Source organism: Carettochelys insculpta, chromosome 5, assembly GCF_033958435.1.
Source record: "Carettochelys insculpta isolate YL-2023 chromosome 5, ASM3395843v1, whole genome shotgun sequence".
NCBI lineage: Eukaryota > Metazoa > Chordata > Testudines > Carettochelyidae > Carettochelys > Carettochelys insculpta.
This window is the reverse complement of record NC_134141.1, coordinates 20,106,761-20,129,984: the sequence shown is the minus strand read 5'-3', so window position 1 is coordinate 20,129,984 and position 23,224 is coordinate 20,106,761. Positions and strand designations below refer to the sequence as shown.

The 23,224-nt window shown below is 41.3% G+C and overlaps 1 protein-coding gene across 5 annotated transcripts in view; it reads left to right on the top strand.

Annotated features, from left to right (window-relative positions):
* Positions 1-23,224, top strand: part of LOC142013400 (transducin-like enhancer protein 4) — a 136,700-nt gene that overhangs the window by 28,887 nt on the left and 84,589 nt on the right. For all 5 annotated transcript variants that reach the window (XM_074994723.1, XM_074994722.1, XM_074994721.1 and 2 more), the window contains exon 5: positions 19,151-19,213. In XM_074994723.1, the coding sequence (XP_074850824.1) occupies positions 19,151-19,213 (63 nt within the window). The remainder of the gene's footprint in view (positions 1-19,150; positions 19,214-23,224) is intronic.

Sequence of the window (23,224 nt, the reverse complement as noted above, 5' to 3'; positions counted from 1 at the left end):
AAAGATGGCATTTTATCACTGATGCAACTGAAAGTAAAAGGGAACTAGGGACATATTCCACCACAGGAGCCCTACAGTCCAGTTTATTTGATTTCAAAATGTAAGGGAAATGGCACAAAGTAGATACCTACTGTAAGGTGGTGTTTGGGCAGTACCATAAGACTTATGTGCACCATCTGCTACATGTGCTTCAATCAGCACATTGAGACTGTCCAGCTGATTCTAATGCTTGGTGCTGTACCCACTGATTATACAGGGAAGTATGGTCATGAACAATGACTGAAGGTATGCTGGGAGATGGTTTTCTATCAAGGTGCCGTAATGCCATTTTCTAAGTGTCTCCAGGATTGCTTTCAGTAGTTGCCAGAAGATTGATGCTAATTCTGGGAGACTCCAGGCCAGTCCTGAAGGGTTGGCAGCTGTACAGTGATGTAATGCTGATGATGAATCTATAAACCAGGCATCATATGGAAATAGGAGCTCTTTGTATGTTTTTAGAGTAAGTTATCTGACTAATCTGCAATGAGGGTGATACATAGGATTGTGGTTTCAGCTGCAACAATGGTGGGAGGGATAGCTCATTGGTTTGAGCATGGGCCTGCTAAATCTAGGGTTGCAAGTTCAATCTTTGAGGGCACCATTTAGAGATGGGGGCAAATGGTGTTTTTGTTTTTGCTTTTTGTTTTTTAACAAAAGGACTTTTTGTGAGGTTTTGTCTGTTGCATTCTTAAAATCCCTTGAGCCCATTTTGCTTGTGACTTTTTTTACTCAAATCATTTTAACAGAGACTTGTTGAATTCTTGCTAAAGATCTAGAGGAAGCTAGCTCTGCAAGCTTCTAGTTCATTCTCTGCCATATGTAATGGGAATATCATTGGAGTCCAAATAAGAATATATAAGAGGTAGAATTTTTCTGAGGTTGTGGGTCTTTGTTTTAAGAGCAGCTGTGAACTGGAAGTGAAGGAATGAAGTTAGACTTTATCAATGTTTGTCAAATAGGTATTGGCAACCTTGTTGGAGCTGGCACAGAGTAGGGGAGAGGGCCCAAGACATATCTGCACTTACCATGCTACAGCTGAATTCCATGAAGATGCTACCTGTGCCATTGGGAGAGCTTTTAGTAGTTGTGTTGATGGGCGAAGTCCTCCCATTGGCATAGTACTGCCTCCAATAGGACTGGAGGTAGATGGGCGTAATTACATCAGGGTGTGGAAAATACACGTGGTCGAGTGATGTAGTTATGCCAGCATAAGTTGGTGGTGTACACGCAGCCTTAGTTAATTTCTTTTAAATGAAGGCCTTTCGTGTGCAAAATACAGTCAGTTGCCAACTTAGGAACACACTGACTTAGGACCATTCGGACTTACGACCAAACTCCAGCTCACTCCCCCTGTGCGCCCTACCTCACCTCCCCTGGGGGGTGGGAGGGGCTGCAGCTGTACGCCTGGGGCTCCCCTCCACTCCCCCCAGACCCATCTCCAATCCCCATGCCCCAAGTGCATACCCTAGGCTGAATCCCCACAGACCTGGACCCAAGCCCCATGTGGGCCCAGATCAACCCTCCTGTGAAGCTGGCTCAGCATGCGTGGGGCTCCAGCCTGCCTCCTGCTCAAGCCCCCTGCCCTGGTTCATGCCCGTTCAACCTCTCCCCCACCTGGCTCAGCTCCTCAGTGGCCCCAGCTCACTGCCCCTCCCCCCCGCATAGGGCTCTGACTTCAACCTGCGTGTGGGGCTCCAACTCACCTCTGCTCAACCACCCTGCCCTGGTGCATCCCCCTCTCTCCCGTGGTCCCAGCTCAACTGCCCCTGCGCTTGGGGCTCCGCCTGTCAGCTACTGCTGGCATATGCAGGGGCTCTATCCCCTCTGTCCCCAGCTCACCCCTCCCCCCATCGGCACACGCTAGGCTGTCAGCTGCCAGCGTGCGCAGGGCTCCAGCTGTCAGCCGCTGCAGGTGCATAAGGCTCTAGCCTCCCAGCTAACTCACCGGGCCACCCCATTCAAACTGCAGTGTGGAAGGAGGGTGATTTGATGTTGTAATGACTCTATTTTGTATAGCACCAGTGTTTGTACTATGGTCTCTTTGATAAGCACTGTGGATGCATTTTAGCTTTTTAAATTAACAGGTAGTGAAAGATATTGGCTTGATAGAGCTGAAGCTCTCTGTCTTAACCACCGCTCTGAGCTTTCCCACATAGGTGTCTCAAAGTTCTCAGAGGCCTACTTCTAGGCGTGAGAAGATCAGTCTTTGAATACAGTCATCACTTGGCAACTCATCTGTGAAAGGTGCTATGTTAGAGTGTGAAACAGCTGTGCCTTTGGTGCTGTCCTCTCCCTACTATCTGCTAATTTACACTATGGCTCTATGACAAGATGTTCTTAGAGGTTAAAAGGGGTTTTCAGTAGTTGTGACTCAGTGGAAAATTGCATCTTTTTTGTCTTTGTAAACAGAGCCTCTTGCAGATAGTAAGTTTTGAGCTTCTACCTTACCTGACCTCGTGTGTAGAAGTAGTTGTTTTCTTATTTGATTTTACTGATGGAATGTTGTGTACTTAGAATACTTAAAAGCTTCTGGTAATTTTTAAATGGTTTGTTTTTTCTTAAAGGTTAATATTTTCCACCTTATTTTCATATGCCTTACTGAAATGCACAAAGAAAACATACTCTGATCTACCAGTTACCAAACCTACTGTCCTTTGCATCATTCTTCCCTTTTTTCTTTGTAACAGGCAGTGATTGTTCACAGATAGGTCTTTGGAGGTAGTTCAGTGATTTCAGATTTCCACTTGTATATGTGTGAACTTTTAACATAAATGTAATAGTTTGACTAAGTCACTAATTGTAACAGGAAGCTGGCATTAATGAAAAGCAGTAATTATATACAACTGTATAACCTGTGGAAAAACAACAATAAACATAACTTCCATGGATTTGTGTGTATATAAAATATATATTCATGTCAATATAGATTTTTTCCTGTAAACACTTGACTGAAACCTTTGCAGTTTGTGACTAAGAGGGCGGCAAGATTATAGCTCTAGATAAATAAAGGTTAAATTAACAAGACCATAGGCTACATTTTGGTAAACCATAGTATTGCTCAGTGGCAAAAAGCCACAGAAGCATTTAGAAAAAAAAAGTGCGGAAATGTGGTTTTGCTGTCTGTCACGCAGTCTGCTGTAACAGACAAAAACATAAGTTGTTTTATGGTGTATTTTTTCACAAGTCTGACCACAGTATTCAGTTTGCTTCATCCCTTTCGCCTCTTCTCTTGCGCTACCTCTCCCATTCCCATGGCAGGATAGCCACAGTTAATTTTTGAGCTTTGGTGGGTAAGAGACACTTCATCAGATTTGGGGCAAAAATAAGAATCCAGGGTTTATCTTTCCCCTTTTTCGTCCCCCTACTGGACTGACAGTTTATCAAACTACTGTATCACGTAGCTGGCTGAAAGTATTATGCAGGAATTTACAGCTAATACATATCTTGATGCTAACTGAAGAGGTGAAAAGTTTATTATGTGATTGCTATCAGTGCACAGTGTGGTGCAAGAAGTGAAACAGAGAGCCTTCCTGGCCTGAGACACGTATCAGTATGTGTCACAAGATGTGCAGTTTGCAGAGTAGTATTGTGTGGTTTGCCCTCCCTCTTTTTTTTTAAACTGTGCTTTATTTTACTTTTTGTCATACAATGGGGAAAGGGAATGAAGGTTACTTTACTGTTCACAGAAGATCTCATTTCAGCAGATGTGGGCACTGTGTCCTCAGAACTGATGCGCCATAATTAGTGGGAGCCATCTGTGTTTCTCCACTCGGCACTGAAGAGGCCACCTTCTTGAGTGGTGGTAGTCAGAGAAAGAGCTGTAGAGACTGAATTAGCCTGAGACTGTTTGAGAATCTCTTTTTTACAATGATTGCTTTTGTGATAGCGACACGTGTCCAAGGTCCATTGGGACTTAGGCTGAGACCACCCACCTTGCTGTCCATAAGCCAAGTGTCTTTTTGTTTTGTAAACCAATTTTATTCTGAGATATTTAACCAATTTATGTAAAATTGATTGATTACCCCTTAGGAGTTGTTTACACTCAACCTTACTCTTCCTGTTCTGGACATGATTGCTGTAGTCTACCCGTGGGGATTTAGTGAAGAGCATATGTAGTATGGGTCTTGTTTTCTGAGACAAAAATATTCAACTAAAGTTTAGTACAGCTCCTGATATTGCCTAAAGTAAGTTGTGAGTAGGTCATGGCCCATGGAACTTTAGAGCTTGTACATGATACAGTTTACCCACTTCTAACATGGTCAACTCTATCTGCCTCATAGTTCTGCTCTGTTTGTTTTAAATCCATTTTCTTTTCAGTGTAAAGGTTTTCTTAAAAAAAGTTTATTCTAAGTTGAAATCTGTCACTGAAAACTCATGATTTGAAAGTGGGAGGGGAAGGTCATTTAGTGTTGCTGGACTTTGAGTGTCTTGGCAAGAGTTTTACTGGGAAGGGCTGATGAAAGGATCTAATGTACTTGATGTAGCCAACTGTCCTGGATTGTGCATTTCCTGTATTGATTTCAACATTCATCACATACAAATGGCTTCAGTGTGCTTGCTTGCTCTTCTTTGCTTGCTGGCCTTTTTAAGGGAGTTCAAAAATCTGTTTATCTGTCTTTTGTTTCTGTTTTTCAGATGTGCTTTACACTTCAATAAACTGAAAGTAAAATATATCTGGCTTTCCCTTATTCCTATTTAAGCAAAAATAGTCAAAATTAAAGAAAGTTGCAGTTACACAAATGATGAAATCCAAAGCAGAAGCACTTTAACAGAAGTAATTCTGATCTGTGATATGATATTTTGAATTACAACTCAGAGGCTGCCTATTCAGAGGTATAAGTTTTTTAGTCAGTGCTAATACTGGAATTTTAAGTACATTTTTTAAAACTCAAAAATGCAGCCTTTGACTATGAGTTAATCTCATTATGATGTTTGCGTGTTAGCTGGAAATGAGAGTCAGGCCAGGTCTTCAGTAGAAAATATGTCAATTTAACTGTGTTGGATAGATGTGTGAAAAATCCTTCACCTTAACAGTGTCACTCGGGGACCTAAGTCCTTTGTACACAGTGATAGGTTGATGGAAGAATTAATCCATCGACCTCCCTATTGTTTCTTAGGGAAGAGAGTAAAAGATGGCTGCGTTGAGTAGTGTTGCTGTATTAAGTGTAGACAAGCCTTTAATCAGGTTATTTTCATCATGGCCCTTTTCAACAGGGGTGAGCGTGTTTGTAGATGCTGGAACTTTCAGTGTTTTACCATTATGTAAGTCTGTTCAACACTTAGGTCCCAGGGTACCTTTAGCCTTACTCCTGGTAGTAACCTGAATTAGAGAAGAATGAGAGAGATTTTACACTCGTATGCCATATAATAGAATCCTAGTATATAGAGTGGTGAGGCTTAGTAGAGCTTCCCCCAATTTTTGCCTCACTTGCTCCTGCAGTACTCTAGGATCTAGTTTCTTGGAGAATCAGTATCGTAAACTAGTTCAATATGAGTGAACCACTGCATAGAATTCCATTGACTACAGTAGGGTTCCATGTGGCCTCAGGGGTCTTACATGCAACTAATTTCAGGATCAGACCTTAAGATTTGTAGCAGAGTTGAACAAAGACTTATACAACATTTGGCTGTTTTATTACATCACGTTATATTTTCCCCACTTCAGTAAGATGCCTCATTGAAATGTTTGGGCGTGCTTGCAGACACAAGAAAAGCTGTCTCAAACTAAGGAAAACTTGGAGATACTGCATGTTGTTTTTTGCCCATCATTTTTTGTTGCTTTCTGCAACTTTCTGGAAATATGCAACTTTTATTTGGGTAAAGCATTCCAGCCTTGTGATGGCATGTGGCAGGCCAGAAAAATCTATTTTTGACACATTGATTCCAGTTTACATAGTTGTCACTGGAATTTTATTTTCGTTTTGGTTTAGTGTCGACCTGGCCTCAGAACCTATATTTGCCGAAGTAACTCTTCAGAATTCTCCTCATTCTTTTAGTATACAAAAATGCCTTGAAACTAAATTTATTGGGTTGTGCCTGCATGCTGCTAAGTGACCTGTTTGTCAATTAACTTGAGTAGTGAGCTGATAAGTATTGGTTATTGTGTGGACTCAAGACCCATGTGGTCTGATTTCCCTAACTGTTTGCTACCTGAGGGAACTCTTCATGTTTCTCCTCTTCCAGCTTTTTTTCCAGCAGAAGTATTTAGATGAGGGGCACGGTAGTCTTATCCCTGAATGGAAACAGTGTTTGAGGGCTAAGTCTTTTCTGTCTACTTCCAGTTTCCAAGAACAGAAGAGACATTTAACGCTCTCAGAATGGATAATGTAAGCAGAGATAACTGGGATTTTTTTGTTTGCTTGTTTAGTTTCTCATCCCACCTCTGTAACAAAAGTACAGGAACTGATGTGTAGGATAGCAGGCAAAAGTCTGCCTTTGAATCTTCTCTTTTTGAGGATAGGGCCACTGTTATAAATATTTTTATAATCTGTTGGGGGCAAATCTGTGTTTGTATAATGATAAAATGTAAGTGCCCCAAACAGGGACTGTGGCCTCACAATAAGAAGTACTAGACAAACCACACACATTCATTCCCTGCCCGAGATGGTTGACACTATACAAGTGACTAAATAGATGTGTGTCTGTGCACATGTATTGGTGAGGGTGTTCCGTAGTTAGCGTTCCCTAATTCTTCAGGAAAGGCAGGATGTTTTTCTTGTATTTCTGTCGCACTCCCACATCAGAAGTATTTTCTCCCTGACTCCTTCCACCCACCCAATCCGAAATTTTAAAAAGTATGAACTGTTTGCACAAAGTAACAGGTGGTGAAATGGTTGCAATTCAAAATCTTACCTATTTGGAAGAGGGGATTGAGAATCACAGCCTAAATTCATGGCTCCCGTGTGTGTTCAACTCAGTTGCATAGTTGTATAGATAAGGGTTAAAAAGGGGAAATGCAGGTATAAATATAATTGTGGGACTCAGTTAGAAATCTGAGTTTGATAAAGAAGCTGACCCAGTGTGGCATGGTAATTACATGTGCATAAAGGGGGCTAGCTTTAAAACCAACAACCAGATTTCTAGAAGCTGGCAGAGAATAGTGGAAATCTTCACACCAGTGAACCACATTGCACTGAGGGGAGAACTCGATTCAGAATTTTCCCTGGGGAAGAAAGAGAGTGGTAATTCTTCAAAGCTAGCCAGAGCTCTGCTGATTGGCTGTGCTTTCTTCTCACTTGCATGCTTTTTGGGTTGAGCTATCCTCTTTCTTAGCTTTTTCCCTCCAAAATAGTGGAAGGAAAACTGCAGCCATTTTCTGCCTTCATGACCTCCAAATCAGCCTTTTTCCGTCAGGGTCAGTAACGGTATAAAATGAAGGTGAATTTTTCTCGTCTGGTTTGGGCTTAAGTAAGTTGAATGGTCATGCTGATTCCCTGTCTGTCTTTTTCCACATACTTTACTAGCTACAGATATTAAGCCATCTATCTTTTTTTTTTTTTTGTGGTGGTGTTATGTCAAGTGATAGGCCTGAAGAACCAATGCCATCTGGGTTGGTTTGGATTTCTCTTAATTGTGAGTGAATCCATGTGTGGTTTTTTAGGACTAAATTGCATTTCACAAAGTTTGAGACATGAAATATGCATTAAACCACCCCACGCTTTTCGTATCAGTTTGCTTACAGCCCAAAGAGTTTTAGGTACATTAGTATACCGATCCTGAAAACTCCGGGGCCTTCATTTATTGCTTATGTCAGTGTATGCAATATTTTGTGTAAAATAAGCACCTAAATTAAGTACAGACTATCCACAGAGAGGTAGCTGTGTTAGTCTGCATCTTCACAAAACAAAAAAAAGCAGTCATGTAGCACTTTAAAGACTAACAAAATAATTTATTAGGTGATGAGCTTTTATGGGATAGACTCAGTTCTTCAGATCTAGAAATTCTACAAGTGGGTCTGTTCCATGAAAGCTCATCACCTACTAAATTATTTTTTTAGCCCTTTAAAGTGCTACATGACTGTTGTTGGTTTTTTTTTTTATCAGCTTAGTTTGGGATATTTGTAAAGAAAGCTAATAAAGAAAGTCACAGGGATGTTACACCCATGTTCATTTGGCAGAATCTGATCGTCCTACTTATATTCAACCCATGTGGGCATGACAGATTGTAGAGACTTAAAAACTAAGCTTCCTGAACGTGAGCAATTGGCACAGTGAAGGAGCAGTTGCCTGTATATTTCCCACTGGTCAGAGAACCTTTTGTGTGTGTGTGTGTGACTCCGTTTAGATACTCTGAGGCTTAGTTTCCAAACAGCTTGAATCGAAGGCTTAGGATACATTTTATGTTCAAGGCTTACACATTTTCTACAGCTCTCTAGGTCTGGAGTAAGCATTACAAGACAGCTTGCTCTGCAATTAAAACAAAATTAACTCTCGAAGAGTTAATTTTCTGTGAAATACTAAGACTAGCTTTTATGTGTCCCCTTTTTTTTTTTTGTTTAATTAGAATCATTTTGTGTCCCAGTGTGGCAACATACAAAAGTTTTACTAATTCATTAAATGCTTGTTTAGATGGGAGTATATGCATGTGCTATTGGCAAGCACTTAATAAACTAGTTTGATCCTTTTCACAAAGGTTGAAGTATATACACCAAATTAAATCTTATGATTTAATTGGTGCTGATAATTTTTCTGAAAACATAATTGCATGTGTGTATGCATTCTGCTTGACTGGTGAAATTGGTTTTTCAGTAGTGGGTTTTTTTCATTTGTTTGGTTTTATTTCAACCATATATAGAAGGTTTTTTCTCATTTCAGTGACAGACCTGTCAACTCCAGTGCTAATTCTTTATCAACCCTTCTTTGAAGTTGTAATAACTATGTAATCTTGTGGAACATTAGGGAAAAAATATTTTCATTAAGTTCCTAATTTTGTTTTTCCCCTTGGAAGAAATATAAACACCAATATCTCAAACAACAAAATAATGCTAAATTTTGTGTATATTAGGCTAGGCGTTTAATATCTGAACTTTATAGAGGTCTTTGTTTTTGGCCCCCTTTGGCCAAACATTTAGGCACGTGGTTAAATTCATCCTTATTTAGCAAAGCAAATAAGCATGTTCCTAAGTTTAATCACGTGCTCAAGCTAGCACAGGCAATAAAAAAGCAGCAGCCTGTTAAGGGTTAATCCCTGGTGGGCCATCGCCACTGTATTTACCTGTGTCTTCACAGCGACTGGAGCACTTGTTGGCTGCACATAGTTGTGTGTGGTCAATGAGAGCAGTGGGAAGTGTCCCAGCTGCTTCCCACCGCTCCCGTTGGCTGCAGATAACATTCACGGCCAATGGAAGCGGTAGGAAGCAGCACAGACTGGGACACTTCCCACTGCTCTCATTGACCACGAACAACTATCTGCAGCCAACAAGAACTCTGATCACCACATACATGCGGAGGTGCAGGTAAATATAGTGCCGATGGCCCAGGAAGGACTGATCCTGGTGGACCAGATCTAGCCTGCAGGCCAGTATTTGCCCATCCCTGGCATAAGCCCTGCTAAAGTCCAGTGCTTAAGAGTAAAACATTTCGAAGCACCTGAAGTCCCATTTTTCAGAAGTGACTTGGGAAGTACTAAAGAGTCTAGGTCTCCTTAAAAAGTAACTGGAGCTTAGAATCCCAATTTCCTCTGATTTTCATGGAGTCTATGGCTATGTCAAGGAGCTATTAGTATATCTGCATTGTAGTCAGGGGGTCCCAGAGTTTGGGTTCCAACTCGGGCTGTTATGTCTGTATCACAGTTAAATGGGCCCTTAGGTCCATGAGCCCGACTCAGCTGACATGGGCCAGGTATGGGTATTTAATTGCAGTGTAGACACACTCATAGGCTCCTGATTGCCTTCAAAATCCTTTTTTAAAAATGAGACTAGGCTCATAAGTCTCTCTGGTACTTTTGGAAATGTTACCCTAAGGCCCAATTTAAAGCTATTTAGGCATCTCAAGATGCAGCTAGGGGCTTAAAAAGGAATTTTGAAAGTACCTATTTACATCTTTAGGTGCCTAAATACGTGTAAAAGCCTGCCCCAAGTGCATATTGCAAGGGGATGCTTTGCTGACTCAGGGCCTTAAACAGGTACTTTTGTATTGCATTCCTTTTATAGTATTAGGATAAGGAAAATATTGATTGACATAATTTTTTTTAACCTGGGTCATAACTGGGCCTAGTTAGTTACCTCCTAATAAGTGACCAAACGTTACCGAAAAGTGTGTTTATACTTCATAAATGTTGGTTTTGCTGTTTTCTTTTTATAAAAAGTTAAAGCACATAGATATGAAAACAGCTTAAATTGTTAAATTATTTTGTACTTGTAACTGCAAAAAAAAGTTTTAAAATAGCTTAATACCATGCTAATTTAAAAAAAAATAAAATAAAAATAAAACCTAAACAAAGCCATTGCCACCAATACTGCCCCTCCTTTCAGTTCCAATGTTGGTGGGTTTAGGCAAAAACAAACATCTTTTTGTTTTGGGAAAGAAGTAATAGAAGTGTCAGTGTTTGTTAACGTACTTGACAAACTACAGCAGCACAAGCTCTCCTTTCTATGTTTTGGCATGAACAATTGCCCTTTTACTGGGCCATTAATGTTATTTTGGAGCATCCACGGATAACAATTTAGCAGCTGTTTATCAGGAGCTTTCATAAAACATTGAATAGTATTATAACATTCAGTCACCCTAACAACAGCATTTCAGAATCTGTGCCTGTTTAACTGGGATATCTGTAAATGTAGTTGTTCGGGGATGCATGACCCACCTTACCTATACATTTGATTAGAAGTTACAGTGCTGGCATAGGCAGATGGATAGCAGATTAGAATCGTGATTAACTATGTGATTCACAGGCTGGGAATATATTGTCCTAAGCAAGATTCATCAGATGCAATCAGAATGTCAAGTGGTCAGATGAAATTCAAATGTGCTGTGTGGCTTTTTTCCTTGTGCTTTTTTTCTTAGTCCCTCCTCCCCTCCCCTTTTATTTCCAAAGCTGAAAAATACTACTTTGATGAATCTGCTCCTCACCCTAAAGCTGCCTGTCTGTTATTCATCAGAAAGCAGGTCGCAGTTCAGTGAGCAGAAGAAAAGATTTTAATAGAAGCTGTGCCAAGGGCTGTAATGCATCATTTTAGGGCCCTAATTACATTACAATGACAAATATCAATGGTGACAACAGCAATAACCTACATCCTTTAATGGCTATGCTGGAAAAGGAGTTTGGGCTCTGCGCCATTAGATTAGACTTGGTTTCAAAACATAGGCCATTAGAAGTGTGTGTCCACAGTATTATTGGCCGATAACTGAAGCCCAGTGGAAAAGCCTGTAAATAAATGATGCCTCTCTAAAGCTTGGTCCTGTGGGACAAAAGAGGCAAAATTAGATGGCCATGGAAGCAGCAGTGTTTCCGAGGCAACTTCAGCTTCAAAGTGAAGAATTGGCTGCTTAATTTTATGAAATTGTACTTTTTCCCCCCTCCTGCTGCCAGTTAGGTTGATTGTAAAATCCAGAGGCAAAGCATCTAAAAGGAAAAAAAAATCTTAAAGCACCTAATTTTAAAATGGAGGTGTATGTGTATTTTTAAAATTGCATATTTAAAACATTGCTTTCTTTTTCTCTGTCTCTTGCCTCTTTTTGCCTGTTAAGCAGTGAAAACTGGTTTGGGAGGTATGGTATGGTACAGGCTTCATAACTGCAGGCCTACTGAGATACTCACCTGGATAATTGGTGCCTCTACCTGTAGATAGTCTGATTTCCTGCTGTGCCCTTCCACTGTCTACCTTCTAAGGGTTAACTCTCTCTTTATTATGTTGTGTAATAAATAGTTAAGCATACTAAAACTGCTGTCACAGTACTCTGCAGACAAATCTTCCATGAATTCATGACATTTTTTCAAATTTTGATGCATTTCTTCATTTGCTCTATTCCAACAAAAGTGCTTGGGTTTGGGGAGTATTTGGGGAGTGTTTTACATTATCCTTCATAATAGGAGAGCTGACAGCACAGGCTGTAGATGTGCTTATTGTGAACATATACTTACTCTGATTTAAATGGGATAGAAGGAAGTGGAAGGATAATTTGTTTGAAGAAACCTAAGACTGGGAATAATTTAAATACTAATAATAATTTAGTACAGACCGTGTACTCCATACAAAGACAGTTCCTGCCCCTGAAGAATTTTTCATAATCTGTAAGAATGCCTAAAATAATAGAAAATTCCACTTTCACTGCTTTCACCTAAGTGCTTAAGTAATTGACTCATAAAGAATAAATCTGGAGAGCAGGGTGCTTCAGTTGTAAGGCTTTATTTTTTTGGATGAGATTGCTTCTGCTGTACCGAGCAGAGAAGGAGGAAATTTTGATTCTCAAATTGAGTTAGTCTCCTCTTCTTACAGTTGCCTGGTCTAGCAGGTGGCAGTTTGATGCATGTTTTGGGTGAACACACAGAGCAACCAGCTTATTTACTGTAAATTCTTAGTTGATGTTAAAGGTAAAAATCTCTTGGTATTAGATGGAAGTTTAGATAGACTGTTTCTTTGTGTTTAAAATGAACTAGACAGAGGCTAAGAAAAGAAACTTGAATGTTCGCTTCTTCAAATTTTGGAGACCCATAGTGCACGTAGCATTTGAGACAAACTGGCCTCCTCTGTCTTACTTTTGGGATAGGTCCAAAATTTACTTTTTAAAGTTGTGGTATGGTTAAAATTTGAGACTGGCTGACCTTGCAAGATTACAGGTATTTACGATAACATTTCATGACAATTTGCTGTTGTCTAATCTCAGCCCAGACTCTAGGCTAAACCTGATTAGGATCCGAAATGATTTTATTCACCCATTTGTGAAATAAGCTCTGCTTTGCCTTTGCTGGTCTAGGCGGAGTAAAGATACTGCCAAAATAATTAGGGGACACTTAGATATTAATGCCACTCATCCAGTCCCATGTAGAATATCTGTAGGATAATGATTGCGCAGTTAAAAAGTTCACAGTTTTCCAGGTATGAGGCAGTAGTGGATAAACTGTGAAACTTATCTGTGTACACTATAAATGTACTTTTATAGGTGCTGTTTGATTGTTGCTTAGCAATGAGCAGCATGATTTTGTTAACCAAATATGTATCGACTGTACTTCTTCTTCGCCAACGGTTTTGATATGTCTGTCACTCCTAACTGTTTTCTTTTGAAAATACGTGACTACCCAGAACTCGGGCATCTTTGCATTAAAGAATGTCCCAGTTTAGATAACTAACCTAAATCATTCACTAGCCCATAGCCCTTTACTCCAGTGCCTGCCTACTGTATCTTATTTATTCCCTCACACCCCAAAATGGAAAGAGTGCTTCTCTCCACAGTCTTCCTTTGTTCGTGGTAGGTCAGTGACTTGACGGAAGGGTGTACCAATGAAGATGAAGGCCATAGTTAATGAGGTCCATTCAGTTAGGAAGAGTATATATATGGGCAGAGTTGGCACCAAGGTTTGTTGCAGGGATTGGTTCCTGGATTAGAGTTTCTGTGGTGTACAGTTGCTGGTGAGAATTTGCTTCAGGTTGGCGGGCTGTCTGTAGGTGAAGACTGGCCTGCCCCCCAAGGTCTGTGAGAGTGAGGGATCATTGTCCAGGATGGGTTGTAGATAGCTGATGGTGCACTGGAGAGGTTTTAGCTGCGGGTTATAGGCAATGGCCAGTGGTGTGCTATTATTTTCCTTGTTGGGCCTGTCTTGTAGCAGGTGGTTTCTGGGTACACATCTGGCTCTGTCAATCTGTTGCCTCACTTGCTTAGTTGGGTATTTTAGTTTTGAGAATGCTTGGTGTAAAGGTCTTGTTGGTATTTGCCTCCGTGTGAGGGATTGGAGCCAATACACTTGTAACTTGGTGCTTGGCTGTTGTGGCAAGTAGATTTCTGGTATAGGGTGGTGTTTGTGACCATCACATATTTGCGCTGTAGTGTCCAGGAAATGGATCTCTTATGTACACATAAAGTGTAAGTGACAACACCAGTTTAGGATTGAACAAAGACTGGGAATGGCTGACCAACTAGAAAAGCAGTTTCTCCTCTCTGGTGTTCACATCTTTACATCAGCTGCTGGAAGTGGGCCACATCCTCCCTGGCTAAATTGACCTTGTTAACTCTGGCTTTCCTCTTGATTGATAGTCCTTTCTTTTCATGTGCCTTTATAGTTATACAGGTCTCTGGAATTTCCCCTACGTGCATCTAACTAAGTGGATCTTATGCACCGATAGATCTGTTAGTCTATAGAGTGTCACAGGACTTCTCGTATGTTTATGTAAATACACCATAAAAATGACAAATACCATTGGCCTATGCCTAGACACCTGAATCTTAAGTGCAGGTTTTTTTTTTCTTTCATTTTCTTATACCATTTTGGTGGGCCCTCTGAGATTCAAATACTTTTCAGATATCATGGCAGTGCCATCATTTAAAATTTTTCTCTCATTCCTCATACAACAAATTTTGTACTTCATCTAGTAGCAGGCCGCTGTCTCCACCAGTCCAGGAATCCTCACTTTTCTGTTTGAAACACTAATGTGTTTTAGTTTTGTAGTATTCTGGGAGTACCGGTATTTAAATACTGCATAATGGTATACTTTCTGACCTCTTGTTTATAATTGCTTAGACCTTCCAGAAACTCTGTGTGTGTGTGTAATATTGAGCAAAAAAAAAGGTGTGGTGTTTTTTGTTCTTTTTTTTTTTTGTTAAAGTTATTTGTGACCATGAGGTGGTGGGAAGGGTTGTGCATGGGAGGAGAATACTTTTTCTTATGAAAAAAGTTCTTGCAACTCTTTTTAAAACAGTTCCATAGCTGAAACAGCTGTGCTTCAATGTTGGTAGAACATGGATGTAACTGGAGAGAAGTATCTTTAAGTATGCTGGGTAGAATGGTTTTAGATGTGGCTAAATTTATGCTCTTCTAGACATGGTTCAGGAACCGTTTGGTAAAATTCTATGGCCTGTGTTCAGCCAATCATGAATTTCTGTGCTTAAGCCTGTGACTCTGCTTGAGCAATTCTGCTATATTTTTCAAGGTTTATGTTCACTTCCAGGCTGTGTCGACATTTAGAGTTTTGTCGACAAAACCCACTGAGAGTCCACATTCCCAAGGTGTTCTGTTGACAGTAAATTGTCGACAGAAGTGCCACATTTTGTCCAGTGTTCTGCTGCTCCCCCTGAGGAAGAACGCTTCTGACAGATTCTGTCAACAGAAAGCCGGTCTGGATGTTCCAGGGAGGCCTTCCGTTGATAGACAGGATTTCCAGGACACCAGACAGTCCTGTCTGCTGTGCTTCTGGTAGGCTGTTCCCATGAGAGGTTGGCTGGGCAGTCCAGCTGCCCTCTGACAGAGCGGCTCTTTCAATCGGATTGGAAGTCTGGCTGCAATCTGTCAACAGAAGTTTTGTCGGAAGATATTGTCCAACAGAAACTTCTGTTGACAGCTTGCTCTAGTGTAGACCTAGCCTTAGTATGCAGGTAAGGAAGCCTGTTCACTGAAAACATGTGATTAATAGAGCTGTCAGCTTTCTAATCTCAGAACAACAACAAAAAAACCCTATCCTTCTGCCAGATCAGCCCTTTCTCTAACCTGCTCCCCACTCACTCTAGTCCCACCTCCGTTGCTTGTTCCCCTCCATTCTCTCTGACTCATTTTACCAGGCTGGGACAGAAGGTTGGCATGTGGGAATGAAGGAGATCTCTGGCTGGGAGGTGTAGACTCTGGGATGTGACTAGAGATAGGGTTGGGCTGCTGGATTGGACAGAAGGTTGGGTTATGAGATAGGGAACTGGGGTCTGGATAGTGTCAGAGATGAGGGGCTTGGAGTGCAGGAGTGGCTGTGGGCTGGGGTTAGAGGTTCAGAGTGCAGGGGGAGGCTGAAGAGTGTGCAGGCTCTGAGAGGGAGTTCAGGTGTGGGTGGGGCTTCCAACGTGGGGCAGAGGCGTGGTACAGGAGGGCTCTGGCAGGGTGGCACTTACTTCAGGTGGCATGGCCAGCTTCTAGGTGGAGGTGTAGCCAGGTGGCTCTGTGCACTGCCCTTCCTGCGGGTGCTGCCCTTGCAGGTCCATTGTCTGTGTTTCCCAGCCCAAGGAAACTGCAGAGCTGCTGCTTGGGTGGGAGGCAGCACATGGAGCCCCTGTGGCTGGCCCTGCACTTGAGTGGCTGACATGCCTGTCTCTTCTGGAAGTCATGCAAAGCCAGGTCAGGTGGGAGCCTTCACTAGCCTCGCTGTGCCACTGACCAGCAGCCTGGTCAGCAGAGCTGAGCGGAGCCACCAGGATCCTTTTTGACCATGCATTCCACTTCAAAGCTGGATGCTGGGCAACCTTAAAGGCTGAGGCAAAAACTCTGATCTGGCCTTTGGCCTCAGCGCCTGTAACTCTCAAATTGTGAATGAGTTAGAGGCTACTGCCTATATTTCAGGCGTAACAGATGGAGCTTTGCAACTGAGGAAGGTTATATTAAGGCTTTTTTTCTGCGGATGTCCTAAAATGCATGATTTTTTCCCCAACTGTTACAAGTGCTGATATGTTACATGTAGGGACAGTTTAAGAAGCAGTGAGGATTAAGGCCTGAGTTCTGCAAGTTGCCTTGTCAAGGACACAAGGGGGCTTTGTGGAAGATGATGGGCCTCCTTGTGGGTGCAGAGCCTCATGGAAGAACAGCAGGATCAGGGTCTATGGCTTTTTCTCACTGCTTTAAAAAATAAACCTTGAATGTTTTGTAAAACCTAAAGTTAGGAAATGTTCCAGCAGTATTAATTTTAGCAAATACAAGTCAATTTCCTTGTTTGTTGATGAAAAGAATATTGTAAATTGCATTTACTCAATATAATACATAAAAGATGTACTGTAGAACATTGTGAAAAATTGTAGGCATATACAGGTCAGATCACTTTGCAGGTAAACTAGCTTTTTAGTTAACTGTGTAAGTTCCTGAACTGTGCTTAAGGAGGGCTGTACAGTTAGCCAGAAAATGTGTAGTATCTGATTATTGAAAAATATAGTACACTGGGGGCAAAGTTAAAATGTCACCTGAACCTGTGGCTGTAACATATCATGACTTCAACCAACAAAGTGATATAATCATAATGTTCCATTAATATGGATTTCTATATGGAAAGTTAGGTACTTTACTAATAGCTTTGTGAGCATCTGTTAGTTACGTAACTCTTTATAATGTTTTGTCCTTTAAAAGATTGCATAGTGAGAAGGGTGAAAGGGTTGCTGATGAAAACAAGAAACTTAGATTGCAGAAGTATGCCTGTATCTGTCATTCTGGTAATGACTTTGCAAGAAAAAGTATTGTGTCCTCTTATATAATGAGGAACTGACCTTGTGTAGAATTTATTTTAAGAAGATCCCTGTAACTATAACTGCTGTGGTATCTCCCCTACTTACATTAAAATGTTCAGGTTAAATATAGATAATAATCCATCTGTATGGAACTATAGTGCATATATAGAATCAGATTCTGATCAGTTACACCAATCTAAATCCAGGGTAATTCTAGTGAAGCAATTGACTGTGGTAGAATGACTCTCTCTCTCTCATTTTAATCCAGGGAAAGTGCTGTCAAAGACCTAAGTGTTACTTTTTTTTTTTTTTTAAAATATAAAAACAGAATCTCGAACTTTAATGTCTAATTGTCTCTTTATCGTAACTTTCTTTAGTGAAGTTGCATGTTTGTCATGCTCCCACACTGTTTTGAGTTCAGAAATTCTTTCTCTCTGGCTATGTCTAGATTAGTGATTTGTGAGCAGAAGCTTTTGTTGGGAAGTGTCTTCCGACAAAAGTTCTTTTGACAGACTGTGACCAAACTACCAAGCACATCGCAAGAGCTATCTGCTCTGTTGACCGAGAGCAGCCAAACTACCCAGCTGCTCTATCGACAAAATAGCCAACCAGAAGCACAGCAGACAGGGCTGGCTGTTGTCTTGGAAGCCCTGTCTGTCGACAGAAGGCTTCCTGGAACATGCAGACCAGCTTTCTGTTGAGAAGTCTGTGTCAGTAGAGGTGTTAATTCCTCATGGGGAGCGGGGTACAGCTATCGACAAAAGTGCTGCATTTTGTCAACATACCATCAACAGAATACCTTGGGAATCTGGATGCTTTGTGGGTTTTGTTGGCAAAATGCCCTATAAAGCCCTCTCATACATAGCCTCTGTGTTTAGATTTGAGTAGTTGTCAAATTCCTTGAAAGAAATTCTTCCCCATTCCCCAAGGGTATGAAATGTGTCTTCGGTACCCAATTATTTTCATAGTTTGTGTTTTTTTTTTTTTTTTTAAAGTCTTGAAATAGTATTGGAAAAAGAGTGTGGCTAGATTGTGTGCTGCTCTTCCTGGGTACTTCATGAAACACCTCTGTTTCTACAATAAAAATGAAATTCTCTTTGGACCATATAGAACGTCAAAAGCTTGTTTGGTGAGGAAACTCTTAATTTGAGCCACAAATGACTAACAATAGCCATTACCTATGTTACATTGGGTCATTGACTTATTTTTAAGTCTTCCAGTTAGAACATAGGGGCCATGTCTACGCTAGCTAAAAACTTCGAAATGGCCATGCAAATGGCTATTTCGAAGTTTACTAATGAAGCACTGAAATACATATTCAGCGCCTCATTAGCATGCAGGCAACTGCGGCACTTTGAAATTGACACGGCTTGCCGCTGCATGGCTTGTCCAGATGGGGCTCCTTTTCGAAAGGACCCCACCTACTTCGAAGTCCCCTTATTCCCATCTGCTCATAGGAATAAAGGGATTTCGAAGTAGGGTCCTTTCGAAAAGGAGCCCCATCTGGATGAGCTGTGCAGCGGCGAGCCGTGTCAATTTCAAAGTGCCGCGGTCGCCTGCATGCTAATGAGGCGCTGAATATGTATTTCAGCGCTTCATTAGTAAACTTGGAAATGGCCATTTGCATGGCAATTTCGAAGTTTTTGCTTAGTGTAGACATAGCCAGTTAGACCAAAATTAATAGATGTGACTTTGAGTTACCTATTCATTTGATGGCATTTACAATTGAGTAATATAGAACACACTAACTTTCTTCTTCTTACGTGCAGGCAGAAATTGTCAAGAGGCTGAATGCTATATGTGCACAAGTCATCCCCTTCTTATCCCAAGAGGTAAGGTGATCGTTTGGAAGTACCGACCTAAAAAGTTGCTCTGCCATTGTCATTGCGAAGTGGAGCTTTGCAATAACCTCTTTGGCTTTGTGAAACTTATGGTGCCTGTATTTCATTTTCTGCGGCCCTGCTCCAACATCAGTGTCTCATTAAAAATTCAGTAGACTATAATTTAAGCGCATTTATGTAATAGATCACGTTCTAATGTGCTAGGCAAAATTTAGTTGTTTAAAATATTTTGCTGTCATGTGCAATGTAATGTTGCTCAGAATAATGACTGTCAAACTGGAATCTAATAGGATTGAAAAATTGCTCGAAATACATGATTCATGCTACATTTTTGACAATGGGCATTAAAAGTAGGCAAAAATATATGTGGATTGATCAAATGGTGATGCTGTAGATAGTAAGCATTAATGAAGCTTTTGACTGTCATTTTCTTCCTCTCTGTCTTCTGTGTGTTTGGTGCTTACAGCGAGCTAATATTCTCAAACTTATGACTCCCTATCACAAGCTTGAGTACCTTGAGGATGTCTTCTGTGAGACACAGAACTTGACGGAACTGTGTGGTACTGGCTGGAGAACCTTGCTGCCATTGACTTGTATGGGCTAAGATGAGAATGTGGTTTGTGACAGTAGATTTCATGTGGCTTTTTAAAAATTCTTTTCTGTGTTTGTTATTGTGCAGGGGCAGGATTTGGAAGTGGGAGGCTGTTTGGAAATAGGCTGTCCTGATTCTGTGTAATTTAGGGCTTCATTTCAGTAAAATCCATGGTAGGACGTCAAAGTTTACAGCAGTGTTTCTTTGGCGTGCAGCTGCAAAGCATTGTATTCCAGTCTGAGAATATACTTCATTTTTCTCCCACCCTTTCAGTTGTTCCACAAAGTGTCATTGCTTTTCAAGAGAGCTGTTCATCTTTTTGCTTGCTGGAGGTCATGTGTTTGATACTGGCATTCAGCTGTGTGTGCTTGAGAGAGAAAATGAAAATAATGTTGACAAGACTAGAGCAAAAGCTGCCACTATCCTCTTTTGTCTATAAAGATGTGTTTATGGGGACTAAATGGTATAGTGAGTTAGTGCACAAACCCTTCTCTACTGCCATGGGGGGCCTGAATTCAAATCCTGCCTTGAGTCACAAATGAAAATTCGTTTAATGCTGCCTTTGGAAATTGCTCTGTTTAGGAGTTACTTGGGGTTGAGTAGTGAGGTAAGATTGAGGTATATTGGCTTTTAATTCAGAAAGCTGGCACTGGCTTGAAGTAGGAATTCATCCGTTAGCTCAATTAGTACTAAACTGACACAAATTTAAAAGTTAGGTGAGTGAGAATATATGGCAAGCCAAAGAGTAAGGTCCAGTGGTTGCAGTACAAAGTGGCATTTTGCCTTAGATAGGAATAGTATCATCCTGCATTTGGAGATGTTCCTTTATTTATTATTTTATTTTCTGTGGTGGCAGTTTTAGGACTTTCTGCTGAAATCCTTGTTAGCCAGATTATTCAGACGTATTTACACACACAATAAATGAGAACATAGGTAACGGATTTATTAATTAGAAAAAATAGGTTGTTTGGTAATTTTGAGTTTTTACCATCCTTTGCATCATCTTAGACTTGACCCTTTATGTGTTCGTGTGAGAAAATGGGTAAATTTTTTTTATGTTTGTGTTTAAGTGATAGTGCCTCTAGTCAGTTAAACACAGATTTCTTTTCTCCCACTGCTCCATATGCATCATGGTCACCTGACTCCACAGTCAGTCTGGTGAAAGCTAGCACTGATGTATTTTAAGTGAGGTATTGGAAGGAGGAGGAATCATGAAGGATGTGTCCTCTTTCTGCTAACAAGGAAGCTGTTCTGTTTGGGGTGCATAAGCAGAAATTGGAGCTGTGATAGGACTTTTATTTTTTACTCTATGGTATCTGCTAGCCTTCAAGGCCACGTGCCCCCCACAAACTGTGGTCAATGCATATTAAGTCAGCATAAAGCTGCTGAAATGAGTTGTGTGTGCATGCAGATCTGGCACCTTCTGTGAGTTCTGCACTTATTTACAAGGAATGCATAGTGTGGCTCAAGTATTGTTAGCTGAGCACTTGGGCATGTGCCTTGAAGAGATTCAGGCACCGCCTAGCTGTTTAGCATAGTTCCCACAGCTAGCAGCATGTGTTTCTATGTTCATGCACATCTACACATGCCTTGGTGCACGTAACTAAATTTATTTAATCCATGAATTGAAAAAAAAAAATTGAGGGAACACTGCCTTTAAGTAGGTGTCCTACTGAGCAGCCTGTCATTCTCCAGTGCACTATCTTCTGCAAAAAAAATTTTGCAGTGCATCATATGGGGAGAAACAAGCCATGCAGGGATGCTTTGGGGCCTGGGGGTCATCTTTCGGGTGGGCAACTGTCTCAATCCCATAATGTTGGCTTTAAAAGGAAAAAAAAAAAAGAAAATCCCACAAACCCCCAAGGCTTCACTCCTTGCTCTTCCCCATCTCTGAAAAATGCAAGGAGCATGCACAAATCTGCCCTAATGTCGTGAGTGTTTCAAACATAGGACACATGATACTCTGGTATTTGCAGAGACCATAAAAGGAACCAAATCAGCAAGGTGAATTATGATTTCTTGGAGGACAGATTGCCATGGGACATAGAACCAATTCAAGGTATATTGATTGCATTCACAGAGCTGCTGCAGATGGTAGAACATCACTTTGTACACTGAGATATGACCCTTGACTAGAGGGATTGCACCATAACACAGGCGTTTGATCATGAGTCATGGCCCCAGAACTCTGTGATACACAAATGATGTTCTATGGGCCAAATTCACCACATTCCTCCAGCACAAGTACACAAGAATGAGAGGCACAGATTGTGGAAAAAGAAAGTGGTGATTAAGGTGTGGAAATTAGCATTGCTAGAAACCTACCAGTTACTGGGAGATAATTCTGGAGCGGGAAAATCTGCTGTGGGGATCATTTATCATACAAGAGTTCAAGACATTAAAATGTCTCTTGCTACACAGGAATTTGTTGGCAGTGTTCAGGACATAGTAGATGGATTTTCAGCAATGGGGTTGCCCAGCTGTCATGGGGTGATAGATGGCTCACCTATTCCTGTTTTTGGCATCTGAGCCACTTGCCACAGACTACATAAAGAGAGAGGTCTTTTGTAACAGCAACAACAACCCAAAAAAAGAGTGTTTGGATCACCAGGGATGCTTCCTCATCTTTAGTGTTGGTCAGGAAGGTTCATGACCCTCCCATCTTTAAGAACACAGGGCTGTTGAGAGAGCTATAAGCAGGGACTCCCCCCTGCCCTGCCCCGCCCCACCCCACCCCTGAGCAATGTTGAAATTCCATTGGTGATTCTGGGGCCTTGAACCCGTCCATCCTGCCTCAAACATTCACATTCCCTGGCAGTGAACATCTGAGCACATGAAGTTAGGAAAACCTAACTTCCCTACTCTGCCAGGTTCTGTCCCAGGTTCCAGTGAGGCAGTAATTAAAAAATTTGAATTCTAAGCGGGGGAAGGATGCCCTGATGCCTGGCCTCTGGGCCCTGCCTACTCCGGCTTCTGGGCGCTGCCTACTCCAGCCTCTGTTACTCCGTTAACATAACTAGTTCATTGCTGCCTCCCTTCTGAACTCCTAGATCATTGTTGTGAGTCTCCATGATTGAAAGGCCTGTGGAGGCATTGCATTGAGGACCAGACCCAATCACGCGGGGTCTTGGTGGCTTCTTGACAGGAGCTAGCAACACACATCTGCCCTCATGATCCATCCACCTAGACTAAACTAAGTTGCTCTTTGACCACAGTCCATCATGTGAGCATATCCAGCAGGAGCAGCAGTGATTTCTTGTCCCAGAGTTGTTCTTTTAACTCTTCACTCCCCAGTGTTGGCATCAGACCTCCCTCTTGCTCCTCTGGCTCATGAAGCTGTAGACCGACCACCTTGACAGCACTAAAGGAAAGATCGAATGGACACAGTGACTGTGGAATGCCTTTTGGGT